General features: G+C 39.7%; 2 protein-coding genes across 3 annotated transcripts in view; both read left to right on the top strand.

Moving 5' to 3' along the window:
- The first annotated feature begins 1,295 nt into the window (after positions 1-1,295).
- LOC129239392 (transient receptor potential protein) overlaps positions 1,296-23,226 on the top strand; it is a 41,114-nt gene continuing 19,183 nt past the window's right edge. Inside the window, exons 1-4 of one of the 2 annotated variants that reach the window (XM_054874968.1) lie at positions 1,296-1,537; positions 15,684-15,910; positions 18,745-18,985; positions 22,555-22,697. In XM_054874968.1, coding sequence (XP_054730943.1) covers positions 15,762-15,910; positions 18,745-18,985; positions 22,555-22,697 — 533 coding nt within the window. In that variant the 5' untranslated portion in view covers positions 1,296-1,537; positions 15,684-15,761. The remainder of the gene's footprint in view (positions 1,538-15,683; positions 15,911-18,744; positions 18,986-22,554; positions 22,698-23,226) is intronic. The other variant, XM_054874890.1, reaches the window with a different exon arrangement.
- LOC129237987 (uncharacterized) lies at positions 12,057-13,358 on the top strand. Its single transcript, XM_054873008.1, has one exon. It carries the CDS (start codon positions 12,057-12,059, stop codon positions 13,356-13,358), a length of 1,302 nt encoding a protein of 433 aa, XP_054728983.1.

Below are 23,226 nucleotides of genomic sequence, written 5' to 3'. Positions count from 1 at the left end.
TATGTCAGCACCTAAACAGTCGCCTCCTAGACAGAATAACAACGATTTCACTGTATCGCTCAATTATAATTTCCATCTTGCTATGCGTCAGAGAAACGTGGACACTCAAAGATGCAGATAAACAGAAGCTAATGAGAGATCTGCTAAAAATTTTTGACGCGATTTGCGCTAAAGGCGAGTGGCGGAAATTCTACAATCATGAACTCGAAAAACTATATGCACACCCATCAGTGATAACCATAATCATGATCAACAGATTGAGATGGGCAGGTCATATAATGCGGGCTAACTCGGATTACCCACCTCAACAAATACTCTTCGATATATGCCACAGACAGAGAAGAAGGGGCCACCCGCCCCTTAGATGGATAGACGGTGTAGAAGAAGACCCAGGCTTATTGGAATTTCGTGCATGGAGGACACAGGCACAAAACCGAGACAATTGGAGGCATATGCTACAACAGGCGAAAACCCGACCAGGGTGGCCCAGCCAACAATAATTATGATAAGATTTTATTGTACTTTTCTTAATAAATAATTTAAGCTTCGTAAAAGCTGCGCTTATTTCTGGATATTTTTTAAAAATTTATTAAAAAGTTTAAATATTCAAAACATAAACTGATAACAAAAATATAAGAAATTTAGTTGATTTTATAATTTTTTCGAGCAAATTGTTTTTTCATCGCTAGACAGACCTCTTTTGTCTGGTGAGAGCAAAGTTGTTAAAATCGATCGCACTCGCCTGCGATATGTCCTAAATATTAAGGAATCCATAGCCTTTTGCCACCTTCGAATGGCAAATAATGTTTGTGAGCAGTATTTTGTTAACACAAATGTACTAGCAGATTTACAATAATAAGTTTCAAATCCGCTGCTTTGACAACAGGCAAGCTAAGCTCAGCCATAATCAGCAATTTCTTCTTGGAAATCCGCTTTTCGTGAAATCTCACGTGCCGGCAACAGCCGCATGACTCGAGTCAATAATATTTTTACAACATTCCAAACAACAGTCGCATACCTCCAAAGCCTCGCCTTTGTCTTTTTACAATTTCCAATAATACCACGTACAAATCTATTATGCAGCTGGTTTTGCTATTTCTCTATTTTCTTTCTACTACCGCTTATGCTTAGTAGTCTCGTATTCTTGCTGCTAGAAGTCGACTTAAAGCCTCTTGAATCGATTGAATTTTTGCGATTTTTTTCGATTTTTCATTGACCGACTTTTATTATACGCTAATGTAATTAGTAGCATATACCAAGGCGTTAGGCCAATTTGGCTTCAGTTCTTCGCGAATTCTTGAACTCTTAACAACAAAATTGCGGAATCGGAAAAATGGAAAGTAAAATATCTGGGAAATATTGAAAGCGTTAAAAAGGATATTCGCTCAAGGATCAAAAGGGCAATTGATCCTTAAAAGGATACAATTTGTGGATAAGTAGTGAAGGAGTAAAGGATAATTCGAACTAAAGGATACACTGTGTGGATTAGAAGGTGAAAAGACAGATGTGTGAACGGAGAATACAACGTCAATAAAAAGTAAATTTTGTGAAAAAATACAGAGATATATTGAACTGTGTTGATTGTTGAAAATACAGTGACTTTAAAAATGTGTGTGTGAAATATATGAGCAATATTGAAAGGATACTAAATGTTTTTTTAAACATTTTCTATTAAGTTTTGAAATAATTTTGATATCTGTGAAATGAATATAAAGGTCCTTCCGCCTCAACCCCTCCTTTAAAGTGAATATAGCTTAAATAAAGGACTTTCTCCTCAGCAGTATTTACCAAAAATTTATGGAGAGCATTTTATGCTGTTAAAACAACAACGATCTCAATATCCTTTTACAAGTTTATATATTTTTACTACTTCATATTTCTTTATGAATGGAAAGAAACAAACCTTCCCAATGATGTGTGTTCAAAAATCCGCCATTTTGAATTTTGAAAAATCGAAATTTTTTTTTCGTATTCAGCGGCCCTAAAATCTTCCGAGTAACGATTTTTAAGTTAATCTGACTAATTAAAAAAAAATTCTGAACACATGGCGGATTTTTCTTAATTTTTAAAAAAGAAAAGAAAAAAATTGCTTAAACATAAGTTTTCCATCCTTGGAAAACTCTTCAAGGGGTAAGGGGTACTCAAAAGCCCGAAAAAATGTTGATTTTCAATGTTTTTTTTTGCTAGTCAGTTATTGTTGTTTGTGTGGAGCCCGTTTCTCCAGAAGTCCCTTGCGGTGATCATCACAAGTCCTTGGAGATTCATCGAAAATCAATCGGACAAGAGAAATTAGCTATATTAATAGATAATCTTGTGCCTGATCGAAGCTTTTTTTTCAAAATTATAAAATTAACAATATGGCGAGGAAAGGAAATATTTTTCAGATTTTCAACAAAAAAACCTACAATTAATTGTTAAAAAAAAATTGAAATTTGTGAAAAAAAAATTCTTCTATCAGGTGCGATTTGTTTATGTTTTTCAAAAGCATTACAAATATTAGTGAAATCTACCAAGCGCTTTTTAAGTTACAGTGATCACCAGTTCAAAACACATAGTTTTGAGGTAAGCGCAATTAAAGTTTTGCTACTTGCTCTCGAACGATCCGGAGAGCGCTTTGTTAATTGTTGAATAACTCAGTATTTGTCGGATTCCCTTCAAATTTTCACCCAATATTTTTAAGATATTATACTTAAAGAAAATGCAAAAAAATCATAGGTTTTAAAAATTATGACTTCCTCTGACCCCTTAAATCACAACCTGTTCTGAGTACAAGGGAGCCTCACTTGACGCGGAATGGCCCATAAATAAGTATAACACAAAAAGTCAATACCAAGTTATTGCATTTGCAATATACTAATTAAGTGATTAGCGCAAACTTGTTGATTGAAATATCCCTGATTGTCCTTGCTGCATAATTTTTTTTGCAGGATACTTTAATATGCTGGTTTAGTATTCAAAATAGTTGTGTTGGCTTAAATTTCACTCAAGTAATATAAATAAATTATTCTGTGATGTACAGGGTGAACGATACGAAGTGTTACCTATTCAAAACACCAAAACTTTTTTGGGTGAAATTAGCTCTTATTGATTTCAAAGACAAAATTTCTCAAAAATGATTACAATTTTCACATATATTCAGTTTAGCTCGATATGACCACCTTTTGCCTTCACTATAGCCTTTAAACGGTCATAAAATGAGTTGCATGCTGCACGAATGTGATCTTCAGGTATTTTGGCCCATTCTTGTATAATCGCTTTTTTCAGCGCATCCATACTGACATATTTTTTAGTCCTTACCATGATCTTCAAAATGGACCAGATGGAATAGTCCATGGGATTTGCGTCTGGCGTCTGGAACATGATTTTTAACCATTCTTGGTTCACACGAGCTTTTTGAGCCGGTGCCGAGTCCTGTTGGAACGTCCATGGTCTACGACCGAAGTGTTTGCGTGTCCATGGCTCTAAAGCAGCTTCTAAAACATTTTCCCGATAATAAGTCGCATTCACTTTGACACCAGGCTCGATAAAAACGATTGGAGAGCGTCCATTACCGGTCACTGCGTCCCAAACCATTACTTGCGATGGGAAATTGCTTCGAGTGGCCATACGTAGGCTCAAATTCTATATTATCTCTATACTCTCTCTATACTCAATTGGCAATAACTCCTTTGCTCTTTCGCACCGAACTTTTTTTTGCTGGGGTGAAATATCGTGTGCTCTTTGGAACTGGTAAGCCTTGACCTTGAGCTGATTTTTCAATATGCGTCGAATGCTGTCTTGCGATATTTTCAGTTCTTTGGCCATTTTTCTTCCACTTCGACGTGGATTACAAAGGCTAAGTAAAGTGCTGAATACAAAGGCTGAGTAAAAGTCATTTATATTTCCAATATTAGGCTAGATTGGGTTAACCGGACTGGCTGAAAGCCATCACATAGACCTATTGGTTCTTAGTGATACCAGAAGGAGTTTGACCTTTACGTTTCTTTGTAGTAGACATCTTGTAATACGTCTGCGTCCTTTGCGAATCTAAGTAAACTCTATCCCTTTCATATTGTAAAGCTCCTAAGCATTTTAATCTGGTTATAACTAACGCAGGGCAAGAACATAGAAGGTGTTCTAGCGTTTCGCTCTCTTCCAGTTCATTGCAAAATCTGTAGCTATCGTTGTTCGTAATTCCTATCTTGTATGCGTGCGCCGCTAGCAAATTGTGGCCTGTCAGTATACCTAGATAGTTCTGCTTTCCTTTCTAGACAGGACTAGTACGAATCCGACGTATTTGTCTGCATTCTGTGTACACATGATTTTCGCGGTTTTACAAGTGGAAGCAGATTATTCCACCGCCTGTCTATCCGTGTTTTCATGTCCGCAGCGATGCCATTGTGTACCGTCGCTTTCTTGTTCGAATTGTATGTAAACAGCGCTTTTGGCAATCTCATCTACAATTTCGTTCCCTCCAATGCCCTTATGTCCGGGTACCCAATAGATATGCAACCGTCTGTCTGCGGCTAATCTGTCTATGGCTTCCCTGCTTTTTAAAACATTTTTAAATGAAATTTTGTATGAGTTTACTGCTTTTAACGCAGCTTGACTGTCAACGTATATATTTACTTTGACGTTGCTCGATGTCTTTGCGAATGCTATTTCCGCAGCCTTTCCTACGGCAAAGACTTCTGCTTGAAAGATACTGCAGTGGTCAGGAAGCTTAAATGGTTGCCTGATGCCTAGCTCTGCGCAAAAGATCCCTGTCTCTACTCCGTCTAACATTTTCGAGCCATCAGTAAATATATGAAGATTACTTGGGTTAGGTTTCATTCCTCTTTTCCCTCTTCTTCTATTTCTTTTCGGAATTTCTTCACCCAATTGCATATCGGAGTCTTATAGTCCGTCTGGACCCTGTAACTCATGCCTATTGAGCTATGTCCGAATGTTTCACAGGTAAATTCGCCTGTCACACTGAGTCTTACGGCGGATTTAGATGCTAGACATTCCGCCGCAATATCAATCGGTGACAAGTTGAGTATTCTTTCAAGAGTGCACCAAGACGTTGAATACCCTTTTTGGATGTTTGGCCGAGCTCCTCCTCCTATTTGTGATGAGCGTCTTGATGTTGTTCCACAAATGATGGAACCTACAGTTTTAAGCCGATACCGAACGGCAGATATTTTTATGTGGAGCTTTTTCATGGCAGTAATACACTCGGAGGTTTGCCATTGCCTGCCGAGGAACGGCCGCTATTAGAAAAATGTTTTTCTTAATTTTGGTGTTTCACTGAGATTCGAACCAACGTTCTCCCTGTGAATTCTGAATGGTAATCACGCACCAACCCATTCGGCTACGGCGGCCCGTTGAATACTTTCCATAGGCTTTTTATATGTCGGTTTTCTTAGCGCAGTCCAGAGCACCGTGTAGTAATATTGGCTTTACTATAGCTGAGTAGTACCAACACAGCATCTTTTTACATGCGTATAGTGAGTTACTGGCCTTTTTCTTCCTCTCTAATATATAGTACTTCCATGATTGTTTACTATCCAAAATTACTCCAAGGCACTTTGTGTGGTTTTTAAGACTTAGTTCCGCGTTGTTTGGCTTCGGGGGTTACCAATAGGGGATCTTATACCTTCTAGTAAAAAGTATCATATCCGTTTTATCAGCATTTATCCCTAGGCCTGCCTGTGTTGTCCATTGGTACATTGCTGCGAGTGTATTATTCATTATGTCACTCACGGTGTTTAGGTATTTTGCCTGTCACTACTATGGCTATGTCATCTGCATATGCTACTAGTTTCGCTGCCGTACCTTCAAATTACTTTAGTAACTCATTAGCTGCGAGTAGCCAGAGAAATGGCGATAGAACACCACCCCGTGGCGTACCCTCGCATGTTACTTTAGTGAGTATAGCCTCGCTCCTTTCCGCCCTTATTATTCTGCAACCTAACAGGTTCTTTATCCATGAATAAACAGCGGGTTCTGTATTCGTTGTATTTAAGCCCACTAAAATGGCTTCCCTTGACACATTGTTGAATGCACCACTAATGTCTAGAAATACTCCTAAAGCATATTCCTTGTACTCTAGAGCTTTGTCTATAACTAACACTAGTGAGTGTAATGCAGTCTCTATTGATCTGCCTTTCCAATATTAATTAAGAACAAGATTAATCTCTAAATAAAGTTACGATCGTCGAAAATAAGAGGCTCTGTCAGAGTTGCCAGGACAAAATATACAAAAAACAAAAATAAATAAATAATTGGTGCTTACACTTCTGTTAGCTGTTTCGCGGAGCTCCTACTCATATTTGTGATGTGCGTTCCACTAATGGAGGGACCTTAAGTTTTACGGCAACTCCGAACGGTAGATATTTTTTGTGAGGAGCTTTTTCATGGCAGAAATAAAATCGGGGACTTGCCATTGACAATATGGTCTGCTATGCAATTCTCTTGGCCCGCTACTCAAAATATGCTCCCGATCCGTTTGGAAAGCATCAGACAGCACAAAATCAGAATTCCCAGATAGATGGCGCCGATTACAAATGCATGAATTTTCGAGCTTTACCCACCGCGTGCGTTTCTTTTTTTATTTTATTTTATTTTTTTTATTTGATAACTTTCAACAACGACTAATTCAGAACATTATAAAAACGCGTTTTTTTACTCCACAAATTATGTCGAGTCTTATATCTACAAAGTACGACATGTCAATACTTTTGAAACCTACCGATTTCCATTCAATTTCATATTCAACACGGACTTCGTTTTTATTATAGTTTTTATATCAAGAACTTCAGTACAAAATGTGCAAAGCATGCACCAGTAGCACATTCAATTTGAACTCTATTATGCTGGATTTCTCTTTGCCAGAAAATGTATTCTCCAATTTACTAAACTTAATCTTATTTTCGTATGTTCCTCAAAATGTTTTAATCTACAATATCGCTTAAGTTAGTAGGTACCCTTGTAATTAATTGACTTTTCCATTGAAGCAAATGAATTAGTGAACCTGACTTGACCTCCAAAGTGACTCTCATACAAATCAACTTAAATTAAATAAACTGAATGCCGAACATTTTGACTACTATTCAGTTAATTCCTGGGCTCGATGCCTACCCTGGGCATGGAACATAAAATGACCGAAACATTCTTTTTTATCGACCATCGTCAAACAATGGCAGGCCCCTGGAATACATTTATACTATGAAAGAGCTTCTAATAATAACCGTTGTCCAGAGAGAGCATAGAGAGCTGCATTCTTTTGTTGACCAATACGAGAGATGAACCTATGAAATCAATAAGTAGCTTAGCGAACATTTTGTCAAAGGACAGAATAGATTTGTACCCACAGAAGACTCAAAGTTCGAGTTGAAGTTCAACGTTTGGTAGAGCCTTTTTCTACAAGGAACTCTTCTTAAATTCAAACTTAAGATTTTCCCTTTTTTGTTGTATTGCAGACATCATCACTTTCCATTAGCAGCCAACTATAAATGAGATTCTAAACTCACTGATAATTCATTGAAAATTTGCCGGAAACAGTCTAAATTTCCTTCGACTGTCAACCGAATATTTTGTAACGAAGTTGATATCGGTACAAGTTTACTGTGAAATTTCACGAAATTTAATAGCCTATGAATTGACAAGGCAGCACTCCATTGAGGTTATTTCTCCAGACGTTAGAGGAGTACCATATAATGCAGGTTGTTAGTCCTTACTGACCACAGATCGAATGTGACAGACAGTCGAGTGAGCTTGCTTGTGTAACTTATTTTCTCACTGCATATGTTTTTGGGCGACCGCCGTACCCGAACGGATACGCTAGTGCATGACTACCAATCGGGGAACGTAGGTTCGAATCTCGGTGGAACACCAAAATGAAGAAGAACTTTTTTCTAATAGCGGTCACCCCGCGGCATGCAATGGCAAACCTCCGAGTGTATTACTGCCATGAAAAAGCTCCACATAAAAAATAACTGCCGTTCGGAGTCGGCGTAAAACTGTAGGTCCCTCCATTTGTGGAACAACATCAAGACGCACACCACAAATAGGAGGAGGAGCTCGGCCAAACACCTAACAGAAGTGTACGCGCCAATTATTTATTTATTTTTCATGTGATGTCGGGATCTGCTAGTTCGCTCAACATCGACCTTCGCCAAGTAATCTTTGGCCGACCGCGACTTTTGCTCCCTTCCGGGTTCATGGGCAGTGCCATTCTCGTGATGCTATCTGGTATTTTTTAAGCGTGAGACCTATCCATCGCCACTTTCTGGGTGTGATTTGCCAGTTCGTTGATCTTCACAGGGCGTCGTTGCTGATGGTGTTTGGTCAGAATATTCTGCAGATGACGAAATATTGCGTTTTTTGACGAAAGATTGTAGCCTCTGTGTGATGGTGTGGGAGCAGTCATATTTCACTTCCATACAACAATACTGATTTCCCACTTGAATTGAATATTCGCAGTATAGTGCGCCTGAATATTTGTGAACTCATCCAAGTTAACACGCTGCAGTCGCATTTGTTGCGACGCTCCCACGGCTGCTCGCTACACGTGCCGCAGTGTCAGCATATTTAAATTTCACAATGCAACGCAACAGGAGACGTTACCTGTTGCACAATTACTTTCAATAATGCACCCGTGGGAAGTCAAGGCCAAGTCCGGTCTCAGACAAATTACACAACGACTGCGCCGCAGCTGGGGAATGAAGGTGTAAAGTAAGCGACCGTCACCACGTCCAGTTAGTGGAGTTTGAGACGGGTTCCGGGATAGCTGTATTAGATTAAGTAATTTGTGTAGAATAAAAATAATTGTGAACTATTATATTAAAAGAATTATAAGTGTTTCTTTCCTGGGCAGCTGGCCCTTAATTTTTTTTAGTGTAACGGACCCAAAATCCGTAACTGGTGCCCGAGCAGGGACCCAGGAGTGTTAAAAGTGAGAGTGGATAAAATAAAAGAAAGTGTATTAAATAATAACAAAATATAAATAAAAAATCGATTGGCAAAATTAAAAAAGTGAAAAAGGGTTTTTGATAAACCTGCTCAGCAAAGAATTAAAGGATCATAGGGCGTAAGGCCAAGGAGAGCCACAGTACGCTGAACATACAATAAAGGCGCTGATGAAACTAGAGTGTATCCTTGCGTAAGTTGACTAAAGAATTTCCTTTATATTTTCTTTTAAAGATGGAAGATTTGAGGGCCACGGTAACAAATTTAACGGGGGCAGTTAACGCCCTGCTTGATAAAATGAACACCATCGAAAGACGGGTATCCCGCCTGGACTCAATAAGCTCCAGGATGTTTACACCAACCGCCAATGACCAGACGGAACCCAGTGAAGAGATGGTAGCACAAGCCCCTAAAACGGAAGCCGACATAAGGGACATCAGTCGACTCCCTGACTGTGTCAAGGAGCTGCAGATTTTTGATGGGAATCCTGTCCACTACGTGTCCTGGGTGCACTCGGTAGAAGTCATCCTTTCGGACTTCGAGGTCGTGAGGGGTAAGCCCCTATATCGGGCAATTTTACAGCACATTAGACAAAAGGTGAGGGGTGCTGCTGATTCCGCACTAATTTCGTATAACATTTTCGATAGCAACTGGTCGAAAATCAAAGAGTGCCTTTCTCTGCACTATGCAGATAAAAGGGATATTCGCACCCTTGAGCACCAGTTGCATCAACTTCAACAAAAGGGAATGAGAATTGATGAATTCTACGCGAAGGTAAATCATCAATTCTCTCTCATTATCAACAAAATAAAAACCGAGTCCTACACGGACGAAACAGTAAGAGTTTTAGTTGAAACTTACCGCAACCGTGCGCCAGACGTATTCATACGCGGGTTGAATGGGGAAATGTCGAGAATGATGCTTATACAGCGTCCTAAAACATTGCCGGAAGCTTACTCGGCATGCTTAGAGATCCAAAACGTCGACTTTAGAAATTTTGCAATTCATTCTTCCACGGCTAGCAATCGTGTGGTGGTGCCCATAAACAACTTACCGAGCACCCCTTACTCCCCAAATAGGTTCAAACCTCCACAATTGCCACCAAAACCTACATGGCACGCTCAAGAGCAGCGTGCACAATACCCAAAAAATTATCGTCCTTTTTCAAGAGATGACATCCAAAGTTCCACGTCGCGTCCGCCAGTTGAGAGGATGGAGGTTGATCCTTCAGTGCAGACACGCAAAGTAAACTACATCAATCGACCCAACCCTTTTAAACGTAGTGCGAGGTCTGAAAATCTTCCACCCATTTGCGAATAAAACTAACAGTTGCGCTGCACTACTTCACATTGCCACGGGCTTTAGTTATGGACAATGAGCGCGGATTTTTGACACCACTTGTATTAAACTATATTAGATCCTTAGGAATAGAGGTTTACCAAACGCCAACGCAGCGAAGTGAGGCCAATGGTCAAGTCGAGAGATTACATTCCACTCTGATTGAAATATATCGCTGCCTTTGCGTTGAGTTTGCTAGATTAACACCCGAAGAGCGCGTTGCCATAACGGTAGACAGGTACAATAATACAATACATTCGGTAACAAAACGGAAGCCCGCTGATATTTTCCTTAACAGAACTGCGAGAATAAATTACCAAGAATTGACAAACTTTAGGGAACATACTAATGATGACGTAAAAGCCCTCCTATTACACGAACAAGAAAGTAGAAATACAAGACATAATAAAACTCGCTCGCCCCCTCGCAATTTTCATAGTGGTAATGAATTATTTATCGCCAACAAACAAATTAAAAGCAAAAAGAAACCGCTTTATAAAAAAGAAGCTGTCGCTGAAAATAGAAATGCGACTATTATCACGCAAAGTGGGAAAAAATTCCACAAATCAGACATAAGAAATGTCTAGTAATATAAAAAAAATACTAATGTTATCCAAAGTGGGAAATCCCACACACAAATGAGACAAAAAAATGTCAAGAATATTCCAACCAACATTGGTCAAGAGACAAAAAACTCATGCATAGATCCTTAAGTCCCAGGCGTTTGGGTACAAATTTTGTTTGTATTCGATCAAGTCATATTGGTTCAATTCCAGTTTACTCGATGGTTCGAGTGACGACAATCGAAGTGGTTCAACTCCACCAAAAGGCTATGGCTTTAATTGACGTGAAGTCACTCGTGCCATGAGTAGGCCATTTGCAATCATTAACGCTTATGGCTAAAAGGGATAACCGCGAGCCTTCCAATGTCATCTGAGTTTACGTCTGTATTCCTATGGTTAAAGAAAAAAAAAAAACATAAAAAAAAACGACAAATAAAATTGTGCCATGGCAAACAAAAGCGATGGAAATATGAAAGGTTTAAGACCATAAAAATAAAAGTGCATGAATTGCACACGAATAAACGCTACAAAGCGCAAAAAAAAAACGGGAAAGCATTCCTAAAGAAAAAAATAAAGAATCACTAACTCGCTAACTAAAACTAATAAACGAAACTAACTTATTAATCTACAGAAACTACTACAATAAAACTTACTAACGTTTACTAATGAAACTAACCATAGTAATAAAATACTAAAAAATAATTGTCAAAGAAAGTTCCACTCTTAACATCACTTCCGATAACCCTTAGCCTCCCAGACTCCACTCACTAGTAATAGTATTAGAAATTTAAGGCCTTATTACTAAGTTTGATTGCCAATGAATGGAGAAATGTTTTCGAAGGTTGTAACTACAATAAATTTCAAGTAGCTATAATTAAGTTCAAAATCAATTGCATTCTATTTAATTGGTATTTACGTTTAAATTGCCCTCTGTCGTAATTTCCAACCAAATATGTAAACATTACTTAGTCTAAATTCAATTTATAAAATGGTAAACTGTGTGGAAAATAAAGTAGGATTAAGTTAACATTTTGTAATTTAATTTGTAGAATCTGCCTCTGTGCAAACGCACAAGCATATGTTGTATTCAACCTAGATTCCCCTGTTCTAACTGTTCGTGATGGGTACGGCTGGATAATCAACGGACACTTCAAACTGGTCCACATCATCGACTTAATGCGCTACGAGAGGGTTGTAAACCGGCTAGAATACGAAACTGCCAAGATGAACGAGACCGATCCAATCACAGATGTCACCACTTATCAGTTACAAAAAATTCGAACTCAACTTGAGGAGCTGAAGGGTCCTACAGCCAAAAGACCAAAGCGTTCAATCAACTGGATTGGGTCAGCTTGGAAGTGGATTGCTGGCTCACCTGATGCTTTAGATTGGGATGAAATCCTGCGGAGCCAAAATGAAATAATAGACAACAATAACTTACAGTATAAGGTAAACTCTGAAATTTTCAAGAAAACTGAAGAGTTATTACAGGTTGTGAACGGGATTGCAACGGCCACGAACGACGTCCTGGGACGTACTCACCAAGCCAAATTTTCACAGGAGATTCAGCACAAATTGATGATTCTCAAGGATGACGTTAGTGAATTAATACGGGCATGTCAAATGGCCAAAGCAGGCGTAGCAAACAGCAATCTTTTGAATAAAGAGGAAATAAATAGCCTAATAAGCGAAATCGAAGTCCTTCCGTACAGTAACGTCGTCGAAGCCATTGAATATAGTGAACCATCAATCTACACGAACGGCACTCTTCTACTTTACGTGCTGTCCATGCCAAAGGTGGCTCAAACGAGGTTTAATCACTTGATCACGCGCTCTATTTTGAAGGATGGTCATAGAGTTGATCTGAAGTACAAGACAATCTTAATTAATAAACAGCTGACATATGGTATTAAAAATAGCTGTCTCCACCTCGCCACCGCCATGGTCTGCAAGCAGGAAGCCCTAGATTTATTGTCCGAAGATGAATGTCTACCACGTCTACTCAAGGGTGGGCAAACAAGTTGCCGCTACGTAATTGGCACGGAAACAACGGTTGAGGTGCTCAAGGAGGACACAATATTCTTGGATAATTTCAACAGCAGCATATGGTCAGGTAAAACACCTAAACACTTATCTGGCTCTTATATTCTGCAGATGGAGAACGAGACTATTACAATAAATAACCAAACCTACTGGAGTACTAGCAGCTCAGGCGTGCAGGTGCTCCCACCCGTGTTGTCCACCATAACAAATAGAAGCCTGGCAGTGGATCTCAATCTCGTCCACGAGATGACCTCCGGAAACATACGACTCTTGGGTTACCTGAAAAATAAAACCAACTGGTTTGCAACATCCGAAGCCCTAGGACTTATTTTGCTAATGGTCTTCATTTTGCTAATTTGGAGAAAGCTAACAACTGGAGCAAAACTTCCTGAGCTGAATATGTCGATACTGCAATCAAGTTCTCGGAACCGACCAAAAAACGTCACCTCTCCAAATCATGATCTGCGGGACGCAGATCTTTAGAGGGGGAAGAGTTAACACGCTGCAGTCGCATTTGTTGCGACGCTCCCACGGCTGCTCGCTACACGTGCCGCAGTGTCAGCATATTTAAATTTCACAATGCAACGCAACAGGAGACGTTACCTGTTGCACAATTACATTCAATAATGCACCCGTGGGAAGTCAAGGCCAAGTCCGGTCTCAGACAAATTACACAACGACTGCGCCGCAGCTGGGGAATGAAGGTGTAAAGTAAGCGACCGTCACCACGTCCAGTTAGTGGAGTTTGAGACGGGTTCCGGGATAGCTGTATTAGATTAAGTAATTTGTGTAGAATAAAAATAATTGTGAACTATTATATTAAAAGAATTATAAGTGTTTCTTTCCTGGGCAGCTGGCCCTTAATTTTTTTTAGTGTAACGGACCCAAAATCCGTAACTTCCATACTGTATGCATTCGCCCGAACGCAGCCCTTACGTAGTTTAGCCTGCAGTTAATGTATTTATCTGCTCCGCCGTCTGTTGAGATAGCGCAGTCGAGGTAGCAGAAACTTTCGACAAATTCCACCGGACACCCGTCACCCATTATATGTCTTGCTTTATTGTGGTTGACTCTCATAGCCTTTGTCTTGGTAATGTTGACCTCCATTCCGACAGTGCATGCCAGTGTGACTAGTCTGCCCGCCTTCGCTTGCACGTCAGTGAGTTTGTGAGAGAGGAGGCAGATGTCATCGGCGAAGTCCATCTCATCAATATGTCTGGGTACTCCCTTTCTACTCAACGCTGGCCATGCAAAGCGGGGAGCGCCACTCAACTAATTTTTCTACTATGATGCGAAGTGTGTGAGGGTGTTCACTCCTTAAGGAGCGTTTGACACATTGGAGTCTGCCTTGTATCATCGTGGCTAGAATTTTGTAGGTAGCGTTGAGCAGGGTTATTCATCGCCAGTTGCCGCAGTCAACTTTCTTGGGCATCTTTACGATGATACCTTTTGTCCAAGACGGAGGCATCCCAGACGGCGGTGATGTGGGGATGCAGATTTTCCGCTGAAATTTGCTGGTCGGCTATCAGTAGTTCTGACTGTAAACCATCTTTGCCATTGGCTTTGTTGAGCTTCAGCTTTTTGATTGCATCCTTAATCTCCGCAAAATTAGGGCAAGAAGTTTTTATTTTGCTGCTGGTTGTTGTGCTGCCCACTTCGAAGCTAGATTCCCTGCTAAGAACAATGTTGCTAATTGCTTCAAAGAGTTATTTTCATCTACGGATTTAGTCATCATTGGAAGTCAGTAAAGCACCATTCAGAGTTACTGCAACTCTGCTGGTTGGTTACTGCAACTCTGCTGGTTGGTTAGGCGGCCAACTATGCGGTACAGCTGTCTCATATTGTTTGCTCCTGCTGCCGCCTCTCTGTAGGCTGTCCGAAGAGAGCCCTCGCTGATCAGTTGCCTTTTGAGTTCACTTCTTCGCTGAATGATGCCCCAAGTAGTGTCAGAGATCCATGATTTAGTATTGGTGGATTTTACTGTGCCTATTTTCTCTTGAGCGATTTGCCTGAGCGTGACATTTGTAGCTTTCCAATCTTTGCTGTTCTGATTAGTGAGCAGCTTCTCGCGAAAGGCGCTTGTCATTTACGTTCTGGTCGCAAGATAGCGTAAGGCATAATATCTACAATATTTTCTCGTTTCTTTGTTTTTGGTTTCTTTATTCAGGTTTGTTAGTTCTTATATTTAGTTTCATATTTAAAAAGCAACCATTGAAGTAGAAAAACTTCAATTTTGCATGCAATCTGAATCTCCTCTAGTTTGACAAACAATAGAAGTCAAAAATTGTTTTGACCAATGCATTGAGAAAAGAGAGAAATAAGAGAAAAGAGAGAGAAGGTAGCAAAGAGTGCGTTTATATGAATATGTGCTACTTTAGGAGGAGGAACGCGGCCAAACAACCAAAACAGTGTATAAGCGCCTCATTTGTATATAGATATTTTCAGTTATAATAACACGTCAAATTCCCAGCGAACTGAATGTTTTCGCATTTTTCCTGGAGCAACATTTATTTAAATTTTTTTTTACTTCTTTGCAATATTCGATGTGATCATCATGAAATGCAATCGGAAAACTTAATTAAATTTATCAAATTAATCAAAAAAATCCTTTATTATAATTTTGTACACAGCTGTATATACATATATATATGTATGTACTTATAGGTGCTTACTTAAAAATAAAAGAAAAAGTTACTTTACTTTGCATTCAACAATTGATATATGACACATTTTATTAATTTCAAATTTAGTTTGTATTCCTTTTTTTCTTAAACTGTATTTTCATTTTTTTTAACTCTTATTTTTCAGATCCACAAAAATTCTTACTCTTCAACAATAATTTTATTGCGCGAAAAACTTCCTCCGCGTGCGTGTTGAAACGGAAAAATGTCACAGCAACGGAAGACCGCTGCTGATGACCCTGAACAGGGTGATCCCAGCTACAACATCTCCATGGGAGAGGAGTATATGCTAAATGAGATTGAAAAGAATTTCATATTAGCTGCCGAACGTGGTGACATACAGGGTGTTAAGAAGTAAGCAAAAATAAGTGAAAAATAAAGTGGGAGTAAGTAGATGGACTCATGAACGGATAATCAGATAAACCAACCAAATAAAATTCAAAGGATCTGTATGAATTCATTTAAATAACAATTTTCAACAACATTTTTTAAACAACAAAGTAGCCACATAGCTCTGAAAATACTCGCAGATTATGAGTAGAACACCTTTGTAGAACAAAGTTATGGTAAAGCTTGTCTCAGTTTCCTTTTGCAGTGGGTTAAAGTTCCTAAATTTTGATCATTGACAGCTTCATATTAATAAAAAAATATTATTGAAATAAAATAAAATGCGAGCCTTTGTCGCCCGTAATAGACGTTACCTAAACGACATCTTCTTAGCGATAGAAAAAAATGCGTGATTGTTAAGCCTGTGTAGCAATAAACATAAACAAAGCCAAAAATCGTATATGAGAATTTCAAAAGTGAAAAGGAAAGCGTCTCAAGTTATTGACATCGAAGACTTCAGTTTTGAGAGCGTGTCCAAATATACATTTCACGACGTACTAATAAGTAACGACAACAGCATGCATAACTGTATATATGTGACAGGATAATGGCGGCGAATCGGGCATACTATGCTAACATAAATCTGCTAAAATCAAGATCTCTCTCTCGTCTGTGAGAACTCGCTATTTTTTATTTAAAGCGCCCATTCGACCCGTGTTGACCTACCGTGCAACCCGTGTTGGACCATGAATCTTGCAGACGAGGAACGCCTGAGAATATTTGAGCGCAAAATAGTGCGTAAAGTATGTATTTGGCCGAATACGCGAAGAAGATGCCAACTACAGAAACAGACAAAATAAGGACCAGTTAAGTCTCTGCAATGGCGAATTTGTGGAATAAGTTCGTAGCGTTTTACTGAAGATTTTTATTTAAACAAAAAATAATAACTACATCAATAAGTTTATCAATTATATTTTTGCCGTTGCTGTTTACAACCTCTTCCCACCTTTCGACTGATTTGTAGATTCCGTTCCGCTAAAAATCGCTTGGTCTGGTGTCAAAGAAGTTGTTGAGCCAGTTTTTAAGGACCTTTCTGTTATCAAAGGTAGCTCCCTTCATATGGTTCGACAAAGAGCGGGAAAAGATGGTAATCGGTCGATGCAAGGTCCGGATGCTGAGGGATCTCCCATTCGAGCTCTTGGAGTGCGGCTTTGACGACTTGCACAACGTGGGGCCTGGTGTTGCCATTATGGAGTATGGTTTGACCATGTCGCTCAGGTCTTTTCAATCGAATGGTCCCATTCACGCGGCCAAGCTGGGCAATGTAGACCTCTTTGTTGACCGTGGCATTCTTTTCGAGCATTTCTCAGTACACCACAGCCTCCCAGACCCCTCAAACACATATTGTGATCTTCTTCGGTTGAAGATACGGATTGACTCTCGGTTTTGACGTATCTTCTGGAGCCACCCACTACTTTCTTTGCTTCGTATTGATTATATACATCATTTCTCATCTCGCATGACGATCCGGTACAAAAAGCATTGTTTATGACCGCGTGCTGCTCGATGGCGGGCGAGATGCTGAGAAGCAATTTAACGACGACTTTGTTTCTTTTTTTCGTCCAGCTTGGGAGGCACCCAGGCTCTCAATGATTCGGTAAATTTCAATGGATGAAGATTATTTAGAATCGATTTATGATCCCAATTCATTTTCTTGCTAATTCACGACTGGTTTGGCGACCGTTCTCCTTCAAAAGTGATTTGAGACGTTCTTCATCGAATTCAGAAGGCCTTCCGCTGCGCGATGTGTCATCGACGTCAAAGTCGCCATTTCTGAACATTGCCTACTTACTGTAGACTCGCCTATAACACCTTCTTCATAGACGTCGCAAATGTTCCGCGCTGCTTCGGCACCTTTTTGACCTCGATAAAAAACAAAGAAGAGCACTGGATTTCTGCCTCCTTGGTATTCCATTTCTAAGCAGAATTGCAGATAGACTTCCATCGAATGAATACTTACCTTTTGCCAAACAGCAAAGAAATCGTTGTGAAATAAAAGAAAATTTAAAAACGCTACGATCTTATTCCCCAACCTAGTATATTGTAAGATTTATCAAGTCGCAACGCGACAGATGGGCGATGTGACCTGCCCTGGGTGACGGTAGACCACAAAAACTTCTGCTGGACTACAATCCTTTATGCTCAAGACCACATAGCAGACCAAAAACAACTTCGCTGCATAACGTCACCGAGGACCTGAAGAAAGTAGGCGTCAAAAACTGGAAGCCTCTAGCGCTGAATCATATTAAATGGAAGAAGATAGCTGAGGCAGCTAAAGCCTACCTCGGGCTGCAACGCTAATAGATGATGATAGTAGATATTAGAATTTTAAGAGAATAATTTTTCTGGAACATTTTAACACTCCAGCTATGCTTTTTAGAGGTCAAGCGAACACTTTTTCAGAAACAAAAAACAAAAAAAGTTCTTTTGAGTAAATATTTGTATGCAAAGATCGGTGGGCTTTGTGGAAAACTCAAAAGCCATTTACTTGTAATTAAGATGTGTACTGGCCCATCCAAAATGAGTATTATTTTCTATTATGAATTTTTTATTTTCTTTGTTATTAAAAAGAGTATTATTTTGAAACAAAATTACAGTAGCAAAAATTTCAAGTTAAAATTTGATGTTCATCAGTCTAGCATTAAAAATATGTAAACAAAAATCTAAAAATAGACTCTACCATAACTTTGTACTGCTAATTTGGACTACTCACAATCAATATCGATTGTTTTCCTGTTCCAATCAAAAAATATAAACTTGTTCTTCAGTGTAATTTGCTGCTCATTTTTTTACATTTCCAGAATCATCGAAGACAACAAAGGTCAACCAGATAAATTTAATATAAATTGCGTCGATCCGCTTAATCGCTCCGCACTCATTTCCGCCATTGAGAATGAGAACTTCGATTTAATTATTGTATTGCTGGAGTGTGGCATTGAAGTGGGCGATTCATTGTTGCATGCCATATCGGAGGAATATGTCGAAGCGGTAGAGGAACTACTGCAGTGGGAGGAATCTCATCACAAAGAAGGGCAGCCTTATGTAAGTATGTCGCATCTACGTATACCCTGTGTCAAACCTACCAGTTTTAAACTACCAGTTTCCTTTGAGCCTAAAGTCGTTCACTTCTATGGTTAATTCAATGCTAGTAACTCTGCTAGGTATTCTTAAAATTGTGATGTTCTACGAACTGGCAGTTGTCAAACGAATGCAATGGCAATACTTATACTAGTTAATGAACTAGTCCATAATGCATAAAAAAGAGCAAATGATTAAACTCATGACTATTACTTTATATTCGACTTCACGACATTGTAAGCACGACCTCAAAAAATCACTACTGCATCTCGACATTAAATACGATAAGTGTACAAACAGGGCATTGTCTAATCAGAAGGCATGCAAATAGACTGGGGATGTCACATAACTTTTGTCGATGCTGTCAAGATATTGAAGAAGAAGAAACACCTCCTTTTACATCCAATCATACATCTCATATGTGAGTGTCAAAGGTTAGCCAGAAGGAGACCTGGCGCTCTTGGTAGTGCAGTCTTTACATCCTTAACTAACGAAGCTTTGCTTGCTTATAAAAGCTACAGCATGGTTTGAAAACGATCGCATATGATAAGAAAAAGTTCCAGACGTATCACGACAGGTCTAAGTGTATCATTGCGACAGCCACCCTCCCTACCTACCTACACTAGCAAAAAACAGCATTAAAAAGTACTTTTGCGTTAGAATTCAGCTGGGTTTTTTGTGTTCATTGTTCCAGTCTGCGAATGACTGAAATATTTATATTCGCTTTGAGTTGTCAAAATCTCGCAAGACAATCAATAGTGGCGCACTCAAATATTCTGATAAAATACGAGTAAAAATAGTGTTTGAAATGCAAAAGATCAAAAACGGTAACGAGAAATTCAGTTTAGGGTTTGACGAGTAGAATTCCCCATCCAACAAACACTTTCCGAATGAAAACATTTGCTCAGCTTCATTATTTGATCAGATATGCGACCGCTAAAGTATTTTTGAATGCAAATAAATTTAATTTTTTTTCGTTTGATTTGTTATTAATGAAATATTTTGTGACTTTTGGTAAAAAATTATTCTTAAAGCATATTTATTTAATTATAATTTGTTTTAGGGTAGAAGACCTTTGAAAACAAAAAAAAAATAAATAAATAAATATTTTTTTATCATTTTGGTGTTTTACCCACACAGATTCGAGCCTTCGCACTTCCAAATGGTAGTCACGCACGTCAAACAATAATATAGCAATTTTTTCGTTGCATTAGGTTAGATTAGGTTAAGTGGCTATCCTCGAACGCACCTACGCCAGTTCGAGGCCCTTGTGATACCACCGGAACTATCTTATCCTTACTACACTTGGTCCCCTCTAAGCTATTGTGTAGGCTTTAAAAAGCTGGTCGTAATGTTGTCCAGAAAAGCGAGACCGAGCAATCCCAACCATCTTCTTCATTGAGCCATACACCCGTATAGAAACAGACTTTTAATGCGACCCATATTCCATTCGGGACACGTTTGTCTATTGACAGCGCAGGTTTTTAACCGTTTTCAGTTAGAATTTGCAATAGTAATGGCGTATCTGTCTATCAAAAGTGTACATGACGCCAAGGAAATGGGTATGTCAACCTTAATCTTACTAATTTGGAGCGAAGAATTCAACCCAACTAACCCACCTGTCTTACAGCTACCTTTAATATAAATATTTCCAGGCACCCAGAGTAGATGAATAGAAAAATACTGTGCAAGTATTTTTAATAATTTTTCTTAGACGAGTGTTTACGTGATAGTAGCGATTTTTCTGAATATCGGAGCAAATGAAGATTTCTCTGACTGGGCCTAAGCTTCTTTTTAACGCTAAAAAGCTTTGTGAGATATCCAAGATTTCAGCTTGGAATACGCTGCAATGATGAGGCAACCGAAGGGATATATCGGTGCCTATAATTTCGGAGAATACACTACCTCCCACTTATTCATTGAGCTTTTAGCCATCGGTGTATATTCCCTTGACCCCGTTTATATTATTTATTACACCATTTTGCCAGTCTCCTCTGGACGGAAAATGGATTGTAGGCCTGTCTAGGTATGTATTCATCAAGTCACAAAAGTCAGTGGTGTTAGAAATACCCGGCAACATCCCAAGTCTGCTCGAGTGTTCCTGGTTGTTTGTTATTGTAACAGTTGTTTGACTTGAGTATCGATGTTTCCCTCAATCTTAGCCCCGCTTTGGCGGCTAGTTACCCGCAATAAAAGTCAATCGGCAATAAATGCAGCATAACATTTAAAGCCGTAGTTTGCGTTGTTCTGAGCGCCCCAGCAATACTGAGGCTATCCGCACTTTGAATACTATCTAGCCTCTTGACGTTTTCTTATTAAAGATTGACCAGCAGACCAGAAATCCGTAGGTCATAATTGGTCCAGTGAGGCTAAGCGGAGCTAAGCCTCATTTTAAACTTGAATTTTTGTACATGAGTAGAGCGACGTGGCAGCCTTCTTTACTCTGTCCTGAAAATTCAGCTTCCATGAAATTGTCCTGTCAAGGGTTAGACCAAGGTAGCGCGCCTCGTCACCGGTCGGCAACAGTAAGCAACCCACCCACTTCAAGGGTAGTCGAGTCCTGTAAATCCAGGCTGAACTATGTCGGTAGACATAAAAGCCTGATGCTAACATGGGTCCGGGGACACGTGGGTATTGCGGGTAACGAGATCTCGGACTCTTTAGACAGAAAGGGCACTGAGGCCAACTTTCTTGGACTGTAGCCCGTTCCGCCACTGCCTTCTGCAGCCATCAAAGCCACGGTTAGCAAACGAGTTACCCTAAGCCACAAGCGAGCTTGGCAGGCTCAGAGACTATCGCTACTCCTCCTGTCACTGAGCAGAGAGGACTGTAGGCGGCTGGTTGGACTGATGACACGCAACTTTCTATGGGCAAAGCACATGGAAAAGTTAGACATCTCAGACTGTGCACTCTGCCCAGTTTGTGGAGAGGAGGATGCGATAGCGGGCCACTTCCTGTGTGTCTGCCCAGCTTTCGCTCGAATCAAGTTTGAGGTCTTTCGCACTGATGTGTTAAGAAGCGACCATCTTGGCTCCTTGGCACCACAAGATCTACTCAGATTTCTTCGGAGGTCGAGTAGATTTGAAGAAAATGAAAAGGGGAACCCGAGTGCAGTGCAATGGACTTAATTGTATCTGAGTACTGTACTTGCTAGTCTGTCTCGACAAAACAAAAACAATAGTTTCGTCTTGGCCGCATTGAGGCTTAAATCACACGTTTTGGCTTAGGTGTCTTTGTGTTTTCGAGTTAAGCTGTTGGAAAATAATGAGTACCCAAATTCAGAGACTACTCACGGGGTCTCGGAATTGCAATAACTGAGTCAGGAAAATATCGGTATCGTAAAAATCGAATTAATTGACATCCCCAGCACACACCCACTCATACACACGCACACACACGCCCTCACACCAACGTAAAACAGTTTTAGTGAATTTTGATGTTGGTCGAAATTTTAGGCAAATATTTTCATACTTTTGTAATTCCTACATATACATAATTAATTCATATATAATTTTAAATTTTGCCCGTTGCAGAGCTGGGAGTCTGTTGACCGTTCTAAGTCGACATTTACGCCGGATATCACGCCATTAATATTGGCAGCTCATCGCAACAATTACGAGATACTTAAAATCTTATTGGATCGGGGTGCAACGCTGCCCATGCCGCATGACGTGAAGTGAGTAAAGCTAATCATACGCACGCACACATACATACACACACCAACATAGAAAAGAGTATATTAGCATTACACAACCCAGGTAGGTATACCTGTAATCCGCTGCAGCTTAGCAGTTGTCAATAATCAAGGGGTTAGTTCGCACCTCCGTTAGAACTTGGTTTGTTTTTTTTGTTTCGTTTTTTGTTCAACTGCCATTATTGACCCATTTTGACGTAACGCATAAGCCAGCCCGCCTTTTCGAGCAAGCACTTTCGAGAGCACACGCCCAAGCACACACGCCTCCTATAATTATACATGCACACCTACATACATATTGACACACATACATACACACGCACACACAAACTAGTACACCCATACTCACATTCAAACAGGTTCATCAAATGTCGAATGCGAGTAGTTGTTAGTTTTTGCTATTGTTGCTGCTATCGCTCACAATTCTTATAGCCGAAATTGCTCGCTTTTGGCACGTTTCCTTATTTGTGCTGTCCCTGCACTCAAGCACCGCACCCGTCGCACAGCCCAC

This window comes from Anastrepha obliqua, chromosome 1 (genome assembly GCF_027943255.1).
Source record: "Anastrepha obliqua isolate idAnaObli1 chromosome 1, idAnaObli1_1.0, whole genome shotgun sequence".
Lineage (NCBI taxonomy): Eukaryota > Metazoa > Arthropoda > Insecta > Diptera > Tephritidae > Anastrepha > Anastrepha obliqua.
The sequence above is the reverse complement of the archived record's forward strand: the minus strand, read 5'-3'. Positions and strand labels throughout refer to the sequence as shown.

Excerpts from the sequence above, each read along its gene's own strand:
- LOC129237987 (XM_054873008.1), top strand. The coding sequence starts at position 12,057 with ATGAACGAGACCGATCCAATCACAGATGTCACCACTTATCAGTTACAA.